The sequence below is a fragment of the Periplaneta americana genome, chromosome 4 (assembly GCF_040183065.1).
Source record: "Periplaneta americana isolate PAMFEO1 chromosome 4, P.americana_PAMFEO1_priV1, whole genome shotgun sequence".
NCBI lineage: Eukaryota > Metazoa > Arthropoda > Insecta > Blattodea > Blattidae > Periplaneta > Periplaneta americana.
The window spans coordinates 175615877-175631614 of record NC_091120.1 but is presented as its reverse complement, the minus strand read 5'-3'; the positions used below and the strand labels follow the sequence as shown (position 1 = coordinate 175631614).

Genomic DNA, 15738 nt, shown 5'->3' with positions numbered 1-15738 from the left:
TAAATGCTCAAGATTTCGAGACTCGTTTACCCTACTTCAAAATCATGTAAAAATCATTGCGTGAAAGTGCTTTCTTTCCAGCAGGGTTGTTTTCCCTCACATTCCTGGAATGTGAAGGAGGGGCAGGTTCACCACCTGGCACCAGTTTACTTACAAGGAATCGGACTACCCCATTTAAGTGGGTAAGCTTTCACTTTCCTGCATCTCAAAACTTTCATAGTGACCTTCATAATATATTCTGTATCAATTTATCAAATTTGGTAATAATTTTTACTATTAACTTTTCCATACAATTTTGTATTTTTTAAACCCATTTACTTTTCTCATAAAAAATTACAGAATAACGGTTTAACAGCTAGAACATCAGCTTTTTATATTGGGAGACCCAAATTCAAATTTCAGTGATTCCATGTGGAATATTTGTGGACAAACAGGCTGTTGAGGATTGTTTTCTTAGGATGACAGTTCCTCCTGACATTCTTCCATTTCTTCTCCATAATACACAATTACTTTTATCACCAGTGCAGTAGAAACAGAAAACTATTACACCATACCCTACATACTTTTCATAGAGAATAAACTCTATGGAATACATGTAAAAATAACTACAGAAATAATTGCAAGAATTGCTGTACCTGATATCAAAGAATGAGTAATTCAGGGAAACTATTAATACAAGCTAACAAAAAGTATTCTAAAACAAAGGAATGCAGTTCTGTGCTTACCGAAGATGGCCAACATGCATTTCCTTAGCAATGTTAGGTGAAGAGAAATCCACAACAACTCTCAGCTTCTTTTCCAATGGAGGTGGTTGCACTCCAGTTTGCAGGAGTGAAGACAATATTTTATTCCCATGAGATTTGCTTATTGTTATGTTGATGAAACCTGGACCCGCTACATCTAACTTTTCAATCCATGGATTATGTTCCACATGCTCTACAATCTTCTTCCCCACAGCAAATGGAGACATCTTAATACCTGCATAGACAAAAACTAATGTAGCATTTCAAAAATATTATAAACACGGAGAAATGTGTAATAGAACTTTCATTTCAGATGAGTGAAAACTGTTACATAATATAGCTACTGCTCTTTTCTTTAATTAGACTGAATTATTATTTATGCGAATGTGTATTTTTTTATATTATGAGGGGGATCCAGGAAATAACGACCGTTTTGTTGTAATAATTAAAAATAAAAATATTTATTTGAAAAAACAAAGTCTGTTACATAACTGAAGCTTCCTTTACTTCTCTACATAATCACCACCTACATTTAAACATTTGTTGTATCTGTTCACTAGCTTTAGAATTCCCGTGTTATACTTCTCTGCCGCCAGTTCATTAAGCCAGGTGTTCACTGTCTTCAACTCTTCATCACTTCCAAAACGCGTACCACCCAGAAAGTCTTTCAGCAATTCGTCCAGTGATGTGCGCCTGTCTTGCAAGATTCTGTCGTTCACTTTAGTCTTCAGGTCTTCTGTGATGAGTGATGGGCGTCCGGGTCGAGTTTCATCGTGGACATTTGTTCGCCCATTGTTGAACATTTCGCACCATTTTCTTATATTTCTTTCATTCATTACAGTATCACCATACACTTCTTTCAATTGCCGGTAAATTTCTGCAGGTTTCAAATGTCGGGCATTCAAAAATCGAATCACACTCTTCACCTCACAGTCGGCGGGATTATCAATCACGTCGTTCATTTTGAAGTAACACAAAATGCACAATGGCGACTTGTTGCAACCAGTACTCACAACATTATGAGAACACATGTTAAGGAAGCCAGTTGACCTTCAAACAAGGAAGAGGAGTCAGCTGCGCGGTGGGTATGCGCGAACGGTCGTTATTTCCTGGATCCCCCTCGTAAAAATCTGTACACATGCACACAACAAATATTATATCTGCGTGTGTGTGTGTGTGTGTGTGTGTGTGTGTGTGTGTGTGTAGGGGAGGGGGGCGTGTGTCCTATCAGTCAGACAGGATAGCTGTTGGTAATGATCACCACAGTAGGTTTTCACCTGATGACGAAGAGAAAGCCATTCTTCGAAACGTTGTGTTACAATTTTTTAAAATTAGTAATGGAAAAAACCAAACAACTCAACCATTGAACAATTCATAGTTGCTCTACCCCACTTCATTCATATGATACCGGTATGCTTATTTTCAATTATTTAAGTATCAGTAGGTTTTTTTCTCGCATATGTGAATACAGAGAATTGTGAATAATTTTTACACTTCTCATTTTGTTCATAGATCCACTGTTCCTCACAGATCTCCCCAATGGAAACACATAGTTCCCACGTCATTTGTTAAGTGTGTATTGTTGTTTGGCTGTTCCTATCTATATAATTATCCAGTATAGAAAAATATCGTAAAAACCAACAAAGTCTGATTATACTGTTAGTTTACTGTAATAGATAAGTGATGAGTGAAAAATACCTTGTCCTTTAAGCAACTGCGTCAATTGCATTGCTGCATTGCACTGATAGTCACCAAATTTTGGAGATGGCACCACAGGCACCCCAACATCAGGCACATCTGGGAAAGCTGACTCCACGGCCTTTGTAAAGGTATGCACCAGTTGCTCTTGGATGCTCTCCATCTTGGCTTCTCCACCAAATTTACCAGACTTTGTTTTCAATTCCTGTGCTTCACAAGCCTGCAACAATTATTAAATTAACCATTGAATTCGGGAAATTTTCTCCCTGCATCTTAAAATAGTTTATAAGTTGAACACAAATAACAGAAAGAGAGAATCATTCACAGGAAACACGAACAGCAAACCACTTAATAACTTACCCTTTTCAAAATTGCAAGTCGGTGTTTCAGTTTCGTATTTTGCAAGAGCAATTCTGCTAATTCTGGAGGAACTCCATCTGAGGAATAGCTATTGCCACGCTTCAAATTTTCAATTTCTTTCACAAGAAATCTGATTTCTTCTTCCTACGTCAGAAAGAAAATTAAATGCAATGAATATTGTTAGTCAGCGATGTGTGCAATAAAGGGGCAAAGAACTGGCGGACACTCAACATTATCTTATGCCTAATTGGTGTCACTTATGAGGTTTCAACCAGTCTTCGGCTTGTTGACTAAACATGCAATGCAATGAAAAGGAATATGTCTACCGGTATTGCTTTATTTTCACAGATGCTAGGCCTCCCTTATTCAGTAATAGATTTCCCTAATAACTATTGTTCTTACATCATATATACAATAACTGCGACAAAGATTTAGTATCGTCTCAAAGATCTGATACCGGTATTTATAGTGACACTCTTTTAGGTTATGTATTAAGCCTACATACTTTCGGCCAAGAATCAGGATACAGAATGACATTTCGTACCAAATTCATCCATACAAATTCTCTTATAAATCTAACATAAGACCTCAACGTGCACATAAAAATAACACAATTTTGTGAGTTAGTATCCGGAGAATGCATACCAACATGCCACATGTGTACCTGAGAACATGGTTAAAGTGGTGATCGACTTACCGCGGCATCTGCTCTCAATTTATAGTGAGCAATTTCTTGAGCCATTTAACTTCTATATAATGTTGTGTGTTCTAAATGCTAGCTTATGCACATCTGCGAAACTAATAGGCAAATAAAGTAGCTTTAATACAATTATCTAGAACACCACACGTGTACTTTAATATTTCGGCACAACCAAGAATTTAATAATGCAATAGAAGAACGTGCGTACACGGTCCGGACTGCTTTCTACTCGCCAGAAGTTAGGAACACTTTTAGTCGATAGAATCTATATACTGTGTATGTGTTTCGATACGTCCGTAATCGCAATCACTGTCTCAATCCATTTAGACCATCGTTAGATACCTGAGAGGAGTCTTCCCCCTTTCCCCTTTCGCTTGTCACGTTCGTTCGTTCGTTCTGATCCGGGTTCAATGCTGGTCAAATATTGTAAAATGCAATAAAGGAAGTAGGCCAACTTTCTCCACTTGACGACTCATATTTTCTCATTAAAGTTAGGGTTTTCTTTTTTTCTTTTATGGAGGAGGGACCCGAAGGCTTACCACTCCTATTCTTGCGAATGATTGAGTAGCTGAATGGCCGCACTCTTGTACAAGTGCAGCACGCAGCACCGTGAACTTAACCCGGGCTATTGTATGGATTATGATGATGATGATGATGATGATATGTGAATTAATGATGGCGAAATGAGTCCAAAGTCAAACGCCGAAAATTACCTAGCAATTCTGCTTCAATTGGTAGAGGAGAAATCCCGGGGGGGGGGGGGACCAGGACTTGGACCTGGGCCTGTTAGTTTCATAGCCAGACGTGATGACAATTACTCCACAACAGTGGACAATGTTAGGGTGTTAGATTTAAGTTTGTCAACATAAAGTTTTCCAGGAGAAATTCCAGAATTTCACTGTTGCACTAATTTGGTTTAACATCTAATGATGTCAGTCTAAATTTCAAATGTCCTACTGTTACGTGGCAATTCCTAAGAACTACTTCTATAACTACAGCACTTAGAGAACTTTTTATTTTTTTTCTTTTCCCACTTTTCTCTTTGTATAACAATGTTATTCTTTGAAAATTGAATTTTTTCTTTCTCTTTTGCACAAATATATATATATATTTGGATTTTTGGTGCAATAAATATATATATATATATATATATATATATATATATATATATATATATTGCACCAAAAATCCAAATATTGCAATTAAACACTGGTATGCCCAGTATTTTTTGTCTCATAGACAATCTTTACATAGAGGGAGATTAATAAATAACTTATTTAGCTCCTTGGCTTGGTTTGGTAGGCCTGGGACGGATATTCACACCTAAGCTTGAATTGGCTTTCTGAGAGCTGGACACTGAATGGATCCTTGCACTTAAGCTTTTTTGGCTCATTGCTTGTCCTATATACAGTGACATCAAAAACGTTTTCCTTCCATTTTTATTGTACCTTGTTTTTTGACTATACCATGCAGGCTTTGCTTAATCGTAAGTTTTAGTTGCCATGGTAATATTTTACACTGCATAGGTACAATCAGGACATAGTTAAAAATGCATGGAAAAAGTTTGTGATGTCACTTTACAAGCCCAGTTTATATGCGATGATTGTCAAAGTTCAACAGGTGGCATATGTAAATCTGATACCTCAGTTCTGATAACCAGGTCCTATCCCAAGATCTGATGAGCTTCAGGGCCCAGAGCCCAGAGCTTCAAGCCCTTCCCATATCAGCATTGCTAACTCACACTACCTTCAAGATTTCAATCCAGCCTATTTTTAACTACTGCAGATGATAGATGAAATGAAGGAAAGATGGAGAGTGGTGGTGGAATGATAGAAGGAAACAGCAGTAGGCCTAAACAAAGAAAAAAACCCTCTATAATTCTATAATGTCCGTTTTGGTCCACCACGCAAAACAAAAGTAAAGAAAACTGTGTTACCAGTTACAAAGGTTCCCCAAACTACTTGTTAAATTTGTCGCAGTTCATAGGACTGGTTGCTAAATATTTTAAGTTTAAAAAATTAGGTTCTTTATAAAAAAAGGAAGAACATTAAATATTTTAAGTTAAAAAAATTAAGCTCTTTACAGAAAGGAAGAACATTAATTTAACACTTCTACCCTTTCTTCTTCCAATTCTAATACCGCATACACAACAATGAAACATAGTATTCAAAAACCTAATTAAAAAATTAAATGTACTTTCACCTACAAAATACATTATTAAGAACATTAATAAGATACTTCGTTTTCCTCTTTTAATACTTCTCCTAATTTTTTATTCCATTTGAATGAAATAATTTCTTTTTTATTTGACAATGCTGAAAGCATTATTGGTCACTGAGCAGGTAGCATATTTAACATCATTTAAGCTGCACTTATGTTTGAATCTAATTCTCAGAGAACAATCATCAATGTAGTGCAATGAAGTGTTACGCATTCAGTTAAGTTTCTTTAGTAGTGGTGGTAGCTAATCTAAGACAAGTAAAATAAATATGTGAGCTGTTCATGTTCCGAAAATTGAATTAGTGAATGTTTAATACTCACCACTATTGAAGATTTTTCTTACAAAGACTGTATGATGTCATGTCCAATGTTAAAATTTGATTTTATTACATTAGCATGAATTTACCATGAGTGGCATTTTCATTATTATTCACGCTCCTAAAACGAAGGGTACACAAAAATGTAAATTTTGCTATGCAGTAACATCATGCATAATAGTATTACTTTCTTTAGAATTTAAGAGAAGATGCCTTCCGAGATTTTGCATGTACGAGGGGGATCCAGGAAATAACGACCGTTTTGTTGTAATAATTAAAAAAAAAATATTTATTTGAAAAAACAAAGTCTGTTACATAACTGAAGCTTCCTTTACTTCTCTACATAATCACCACCTACATTTAAACATTTGTCGTATCTGTTCACTAGCTTTAGAATTCCCGTGTTATACTCCTCTGCCGCCAGTTCATTAAGCCAGGTGTTCACTGTCTTCTTCAACTCTTCATCACTTCCAAAACGATCCCAAAAGACAGTAGCCATGACTTTTTGTGTTGAGAGAGTCTGTTTGAATTTTCTTGGTTTCTTGGGTGATGAGAGATGATGCCACTGACGTGATTGGCGCTTGGTCTCTGGGGTGTTGTGAGACACCCAGGTCTCATCACCAGCCACAATTTGATCAAGAAAGGCGTCTCCATCTGTGTGATATCGCATCAAGAATGTCAATGCTGAGGCCATTCTCTGAGTTTTGTGTTGGTCACTCAGTTGTCATAGAACCCATCGTGCACAGATTTTGTGGTAGCCAAGATGTTGCGACACAATTTCACCAAGCAAAGAACGAGAAATGTCAGGAAAGGCAATATGCAATTCGTCGAGTGATGTGCGCCTGTCTTGCAAGATTCTGTCGTTCACTTTATTCTTCAGGTCTTCTGTGAAGAATGATGGGCGTCCGGGTCGAGTTTCATCATGGACATTTGTTCGCCATTGTTGAACATTTCGCACCATTTTCTCACATTTCTTTCATTCATTACAGTATCACCATACACTTCCTTCAATTGCTGGTAAATTTCTGCAGGTTTCAAATGTCGGGCATTCAAAAATCGAATCACACTCCTCACCTCACAGTCGGCGGGATTATCAATCACGTCGTTCATTTTGAAGTAAAACAAAATGCACAATGGCGCCTTGTTGCAACCAGTACTCACAACATTATGAGAACACATGTTAAGAAAGCCAGTTGACCTTCAAACAAGGAAGGGGAGTCAGCTGCGCGGCGGGTATGCGCGAACGGTCGTTATTTCCTGGATCCCCCTCGTATATAATAGAGTGAAGTTAACGATTTCGTTTGGACATGCACATTTCTATGCTTCTGAAATTTTACAATGATTCTCTTGATTCATATGTATACTCAACATTCTTTTCACTGTTCTTTATTGAAAAAAGAAAACTTCACTATGCAATTTGATGAATTGTCACTCACTGATTAGTCCATAATAAAATTCTGTTACTTCTTGGGGAAAAATCCACATCATGTTGTGTAGTAGTAGTAGTAGTGGAAATAGTGTTGGTCGTCATGATTGTGGTAATGTTTGTGGTCATTATGGCATTGGCGGTGATGGCAATGGTAGTTATAGTAGTAGTATTAGCAGCAGTGGTAGCAGCAGTAACAGTAGTGGTGTTGGTAGTAATTTTGGTTGTGTGCTGAATCCTTGAAGCCATTTCTAATATAATTTTCACGGCTTGGTTTGCATAATAAAAGCTTAGCAACTAAACTCACTGATAATGTCGTATAGGCAATTATGTAAACAAAAAACCTTAACTATAATGGCTAAATAAATAAAAACCAAAAGATTAATCTTGTGGACACAATTTTATTGATATCATGAAAAAATCTTGTACTGTTAAGTGCTTTTATTATGATTTGAACTCACATGTAATGAAAAAAAGAGAATCTATAGATTTGTATAAATATTCGATAAATGCCATTTCACAATTATACGAAACTTGGAGGTAAAATAATATAAACGTGATGAACATGAAATACCTTCCTAAATTAAATGCATTCGCTATTGACCGTACACTTAAGGAAATGCAATATCAGAAAATCACAATATGTATAAGTGCATTTCCTTGCACACTTCTAAAACTTGAAATCAATTTACAATATTCAGTGAACCAGGAATTAAATTTAGTGAGCAAATTACGGTATTTTAGTCCAAGAAAAATAACAAAGCAGAAAATATACCAGTATTCATGATTTGAGAAGATGTTTATAATCAAACTTTGCCTAGGTGATAAAAGGATGAGATAAATTCAAAATCAGTTTAATCTTCTAAACAAGAAAAAAATTAACTTTTTGTCATATTAACAGGGGGTTACAGGGTTTGAAGCCCCCTCGAACTTAAAAAAATGACATTTAGATTTGAGTATTTTTCTTATTCATAATCGTTTTTACTTTTCTAAGCTTTCACTGTCAGAGTAACAAAATCTACATCGACATAAGGCATAGTCCTCCTACTCCTCCTTCAATATAATCCCTGTGCTGCGGCACGTACGAATTATAACAATGCCATCTTTATTATAGAGAGACCTACCGCCTAGTACAGACCTTGTAATAAAATGGAGCTGACACAATATGAAATTTAACTTCTTGTTTGTTAAAAATTGGATGGCAGTGAAAAAATTACGTTTCAAGGATTTTATAAGGATATTCATGCATATGTTCTATCAGAACATACTATAATATTAATAAATATAACGTAGCATAATAATAATAATACACAAAAATTGTGATGGTGCCGTGTATAGTTCCTGGGGTAGCTCAGTCAGTAGAGCGTTCGCACACTAAGCGAAGGGTCCTGGGATCGATGTCCAGCCCTGGAACAATTTTTCCTTAAAATTATTCAAACCTACTTTACAGGGAGCTTACTTACTTACTGGCTTTTAAGGAACCCAGAGGTTCATTGCTGCCCTTACATAAGCCCATCATAGGTCCCTATCCTGAGCAAGACCAATCCAGTCTCTATCATCATTTCTCACCTCCCTCAAATCCATTTTAATATTATCCTCCCATCTACGTCTCGGCCTCCCCAAAGGCCTTTTTCCCTCCGGCCTCCCAACTAAAACTCTATATGCATTTCTGGATTCGCTCATACGTGCTACATGCCCTGCCCATCTTATTTGAAGGTTTCGTAACAAGCTGCTTTTACGGTGATGGGTTGTTAGCCCTTCGTCCAACCCCCAAGCTGGAGGACCAGCCCTCATCGGCTGTCCGCGACTGCTTATTCAATATATTCACAGCTACCCTCTATATCTGGAGGCCGTCTCCTCGATCCGGAACCTGAGGACGCGCCATGCCATGGTGATAGGGACCCACAATACATGGGCTTTACAAGGAGCTATTTCCTTGAAAGTCAAATTTGCATAATAATACACAAAATTTTAATAATGACAAAATTCTGTGTATGCCACTGCATACTAATACAAAGAATTTTTAAGCAGACTTAGGAAAAAGGGAGTATATGTACATTTACGCAAAATGTTTGACTGCATTCTTGATGACATATTTTGTTGAAATTCCATTCGGAAATTGGACCATTTTATGATATTTCTTAATTCACTTGTTCTAAACCTGAGTGTTTCAGTGCCCCAGGATAATTTTATGATTATTATTAAAGACAGGTCGTCACAGAAGCACTTGAATGGATATTAGAAGATGAATGAGAGATAAAGGTTTAGAAGAGATGGACTGGGAAGACAAAATAGGATGGAGGAAGAAAATACGAGGTGTGATGAAAAATAAGGAGTTTTTCAACCATGAACATATATTTCATTTTACCATGACACAATTTTAATCCCCTTCTAAATACTCCTCTTCCGCACGCACGCACACACACACACACATATATACACTTCTTCCAACGATCTTGTCACTGCTTGTAAGCTCCTTGGAAGTCCTCTTTCTTAATTGTACTTAAGACCTTCGTCACAGAGCATTAAATTTTTTCTAGAGATTGAAACCACTGTCTTTTCATGACAACTTTTAATTTTAGTAATAGCCAGAAGTCATAGGGTACTAAGTCTGGAAAATAAAGGGGGTGGGAGACAACTGCAATCGATTTCTGTGTCAAAATTTGAGGCTGGGCTCATAATGATGCAGGTGCCAGCCACGTCTCATGTCCAAATTCTCTGCCAGAATAGTCTGAACAGATACGTAAGATAAAGAGGCCCTAATCAAATCCCGAATTTTCATCCCATTTTCATCTATAAGTGATGCTGATGGTTGCCCACTACTCTGCTCGTCATCCAGTGAAAACTTGCCGGTTTGAAGTCATTGAAACCACCTACAAACTGTCTTACTGTCACAGCAACATCACCATTGAGTTTGGTGAGTTTAGCGAACTCAGAATCATAGCTTGAAGCAAAAATTCATGCTGCTACTTTGCTCGAATTTTAACATTTTTGCGAAATGAACAAGCCACGAAAACAAGACGTCACTTACTCATCCTTCACGGGATACTGGAATGCATTAGGCGAGCGGTTTATGGCTTAGCAGTTAACTTGAAGGTAAGGGTAGACATCCCCATCCTCAAGCCACACATAATTTGTGTAAAGCAATGGTGGCTCGACTTACCTTATTTTTTGACCACAACTCGTAAAAATGGAATAGACCTAAACTTTGGACACAGGAAGATGTATTTACATTGTACACCGTGTCTATAACATATATCGTATAACAGAATAACTGCTCATCGAGTTCATATAAAACTCACTAGCTCAGCCATCCATGTAACGCCACGATGAGAAGGCTGCAACCTCTGAAAGCTCCTGCTGTATACTTATCGTGAGTATTAATTTTAAAGCATTTTCAAGCTTCAACACTTAATTCCATCTAAATTATTAAAACATCCCCTTTTTGATTAATTTTTCAGATCTTAATGCCACTCATTGCGGTGAGAGACTGAGAATATAACCTTACATCTACTTCTTACAGAATTTCATCATGTTGAACATTGTATTACAAATGAACAAGCCTCAAGCCTTCAGTTTTAAATAATTTTAAACAATTTTAATTCTTCAACATTGGCACATTGTCTGCCATTTAAATATCCTTCTCCTAATCGCAGCCATATTCATTTGATTGTTTTTATCTGAATGTTTTTAAATTTGAAAGGCATGGTGAGGGCCGATAAGCTGATACAATAACAACAGGAGTTTTGTCAGGATCCATCTGTGCTTATCTGTTTAACAAATATTAATAGTTTACAATATTTGTCACATTTATTTATTTAGTTTTTTAACGTTTTCGGCTTGAGTAAGCCATCTTCAGAAAAAGGTTTTATGCCTATATACATGAAAGTGGTACATATGTGTATAGTACAAATAAATGAAACAGTTGAAAAATAAGTCTCTGTGGAGATGAGTGAACATACAATGATTAAAACATTACTGTATTAAAAACAAGGGCTATATAAGCCATGATCAAAAGTTATTAAATACTAAAATTAAAAAACATGTGCGATGTAGTTGCGATTACTAAAGGTGTTGCACACCAATGGTTTCACTCATATCTCATAGATAGGAAACAGAAAGTTGAAATCAATACAACTATGAAATCTGCATCGACATGGGGAACTAACTATTAATAATGGAATTCCTCAAGGATCAATATTAGGTTCCCTACTTTTTCTAGTGTTTATAAATGATCTTGCCCCCCTAATAAAAGATGTAGGTCATCCCATATTATTTGCAGATGACACAAGTATAGTAATTACAGCCAATAACTCCAACACATTCCAATCTTCAACAGAGGAAATTCTCTTCAAAATATGTGACTGGTTCTGTCAATAAATTGGTATTAAATTGTAACAAAACTAACATAATTCAATTTAAATCCTGTGCAAGTTCAACCTCGCAAATTTCTAGCGCAATAATTAACAACAGATCCCTATTAGAAACGACAACCAAATTTCTTGGCTTAAAAATCGATAATGTGCTAAATTGGAAAAATCATATTAAAGAAATTACCCTCAAACTAAATTCAGCTTGTTTTGCTATTAGATCTATGCAAAAGATAGTAAATATCAATACCTTAAAAACAATATACTTTGCATACTTCCACTCGGTAATGAGTTTTGGAATAATATTCTGGGGAAATTCCACAGATAGTAACAGTATATTTCTATTACAAAAAAGAGTAATTAGAATAATAGTAGGTGCCAAATCTAGGGAATCTTGTAGGACTATTTAAAAAAAAAACTACAAATAATGCCCATGGCTTATCAGTATATCTTTTCATTAATAGTCTTCTTCGTATGTAATCGTGAAAACTTTGTAACTAATTCAACAGTTCATAGCATAAATACATGTCAAAAAAATGACTTTCATACTCCATCGGCAAGTCTATCGTGCTATCAAAAAGGAGTGCGTTATATGGCAGTAAAAATTTTTAATAGCCTCCACATCGATATACAAAATGAAACTCAAAACATAAGATTATTTAGGGCCAAATTAAAGAAGTACCTAATTTCTAACACCTTCTATTCTGTAGGTGAATTCATGACATTCAATAACATTTCATGAAATTGATACTAAAACTATGTGTTGTACTAGTAGACTATATTGTAAATCTCATCTGTATATATATTTCATCTAGACTGTGACTATAAATTAAGACTTTATAATAGTATTAAGTTTTTTGACTTGTTCCATATTCTAGCTGTAAAGCAATGTATGAATACCATGGAATGTTAATAAATACAATACAATACAATACAATACAATACAATACTACAGATGAACCAACCTATTTTAATCGCAACTTCATCACATATGTTTTTTAATTTAGTATTTAATAACTTTTGATCATGGCTTATATAGCCCTTGTTTTTTAATGCAGTAATGTTTTAATCATTGTATGTTCACTCATCTCCACAGAGACTTATTTTTCAACTGTTTCATTTATTTGTACTATACACATATGTACCACTTTCATGTATATAGGCATAAAACCTTTTTTCTGAAGATGGCTTACTCAAGCCGAAAACGTTAAAAAACTAAATAAATAAATGTGACAAATATTGTAAACTATTAATATTTGTTAAATAGATAAGCACAGACGGATCCTGACAAAACTCCTATTGTTAATGAATGTTTTTAATTCAATTCTATGTTTGACGCCATGATTTATAACCATTTTATAATGAACAAGCAAGGTTAAATCTTACATGTGTTTTTATCATTGTATCTTTTCACCTATGTTCAGTTGTATTTGTCAGCAAATCACATCATCTGAAGATAACTTACTTGAAAAGTCGAAAATATTCGTGATGCATAATATAATATATTGTAACTGATGTAACAGAATTCATTTCTGCTTCCATACCTTGATAAGTGATAGTCTGAAAATTAAATAAACTATTTGATATTATAATTTACGAACTTATCTGAACTCTTAATATGACATTTAAATTTAAACTACACTTTTAAAAAACCTCCTAAGGAAACAATTTGGAAGAGTAAGTGCTGGCTATCTTGAAGGCTTAAATCTTTTTAAATCAAGCAATCTCGTTCATTCCCCACCAACAATACTGATGGCATAAAAGTCACTTCGATATGAGTAGCATAAGCCATTTGATTTTATATTTTAAGATGGTATCACTAAAGAATGAAAATTAGAGATCGGATTTTTGTGTACTAATAGTTAATATTCCAATGGATTCGAAACACCTCAAAATCTGTGCTTCAGTGGCTGGTCATGATAATATCTTTGAAAAATATTGGAGTGCAAGAGGTCAAATGACTTTATTGTCAAACGCCTGGAATTAGAAAACAACAACAACATATTCCAATTAGCTATAGTTACGAATGAGCAAGCAATATTCTCACTCTGGTATAAATAATTCTGCTGTGTTTGAAAGTAGTGTCCAATAGTAGTGAGCAACACGAACTTTCACTATAATTTGCTATAGTTTCCATGACAGACTTCTGGAGTGATTTTACTGAGTGATGCTTGCTTTAAAAACGCAAGTTCAATAGAACAATCTGAACCGTTATTTATAAATTAATAAGTGTGCTTCACTCGATACATTTTTCAGTCTTTGTGACTAAAGTCTCTACTGTTAGATTTCGGAGTGCTATGAATAAAGCTTCAAAATGGTTCTAACCAACATCCATATCCACTCAGGTATACTCGGTGTCATTTTTAACTTTCATTACACAAAAATCTGGTCTCTAATGATAATTTTGTCATTAGTGATAAAATGTAATGAGAAGAACTAAAATAAATACTAGTACATTATGCAACGAGCCTATAATGGTAGTAATTAAGACGCGAGTATGTTTGTTTATGAAACGAGCGCAAGCGAGTTTCATACGACTTTTTATGTTCGACCATACTTCTAACTTTAAATTATTCATAAGTATTCACTTTATGGTTATCGAAGTGAGAAGCGGAACTGACCTTCTAAATTGTGAGATGTGCGCAGACGTGAAAGTATTGATTTTTTCTGAGGAACGAATGTCACTGACCTTGACATAATCTAGAGAATAACATGAACATTAATCTTGATATAACCTGGAAATTGATTTAGAATTGAAAAACGAGATGACAAATTGAATTTATTTGAATATTATTTACAATTAACGCTAATTATTATAGAAACAGAACATAACCTTCTGCGACAGTATTGGATTTCCAGCCTCCGTGACGTTTCGCTAGTTGTCTTTCGATTGCATATCCGAGAATAATCGATACTTGCGCTTTTATAATGCTGCAATGGTGATTTCTCATTGGCTGAACAACTAAACTATAATGACTAGGTGTACTTTAATGATGTGCATTAAAGGGCTACTACCACGTGTATAATTACTACATTTCGGCATGGTCGAGCATAAAATTATTTATGATCGACTATGCCGAAATGTAGTAATTATTCACCTGGTAGCAGTCCTTTAATGCATGTCATTAAAGTACACCTACTCATTAAAATACAGGTGTTCAGCCAATGACAACTCAGCTTACAGATGTTCAGCCAATGACAAGTCAGCTTTGTACCGTTATAAAACCGCAAGTATCGATTATTCTCGGATATGCAATCGAAAGAGAATTAGCGAAAAGTCACGGAGGCTGGAAATCCAATACTGTCGCAGAAGGTTATGTTCTGTTACTATAATAATTAGCATTAATTGTACATAATATTCAAATAAATTCAATTTGTCATCTCGTTTTTCAATGTCGAATTCAATAATCAAGGTTATATCAAGTTTAACGGGATTACATCAAGGTCAATGACATTATTGTTCCTCGGAAAAAATCAATACTTTCACGTCTACGCACATCTCACAATTCACGACCTAGAACAAGGTCACTTCCGATCTTGTCAGATACAAATAAAATGTATACATCTGAATAATTTCAAGTTAGAAATATGGTCGAGCATAAAAAGTCGTATGAAACTTGCCTATAATGGTAATTAAGACGCTCGTAAAGAATATTATGAAACTCACTTGCGCTCGTTTCATAAATATCCATACTTGCGTCTTAATTACTATCATTATAGGCTTGTTGCATAATGTACTATTTTTGAACAGGCTGTAAATTATATAACATTTCAGTCTACGATGTCGATATGGACTAATGACATTGAAAATAGTGAAACATAAAACCTTCTCTCACACACATGCACGCAAGCACACGCTTATGTTCTACAAACAGACTACAAATATTAAATAAATAAGAAAAGA

General features: G+C 35.3%; 1 protein-coding gene across 3 annotated transcripts in view; it reads right to left on the bottom strand.

Moving 5' to 3' along the window:
* ArgRS (arginine--tRNA ligase-like protein) overlaps nucleotides 1–3755 on the bottom strand; it is a 62526-nt gene extending 58771 nt beyond the window's left edge. For 2 of the 3 annotated variants that reach the window (XR_011331874.1, XM_069824398.1), the window contains exons 1-4: nucleotides 3499–3754; nucleotides 2802–2945; nucleotides 2442–2661; nucleotides 726–978 (exon numbers count right to left, since the gene is read on the bottom strand). Coding sequence is in view for 1 of the 3 variants with exons in the window: in XM_069824398.1 (XP_069680499.1) it covers nucleotides 726–978; nucleotides 2442–2661; nucleotides 2802–2945; nucleotides 3499–3543 (662 nt within the window). In the remaining 2 variants the exon portion in view is untranslated. Of the gene's footprint in view, nucleotides 1–725; nucleotides 979–2441; nucleotides 2662–2801; nucleotides 2946–3498 lie in introns of all 3 variants that reach the window. The other variant, XR_011331875.1, reaches the window with a different exon arrangement.
* Between the last annotated feature and the right edge of the window lie 11983 nt (nucleotides 3756–15738).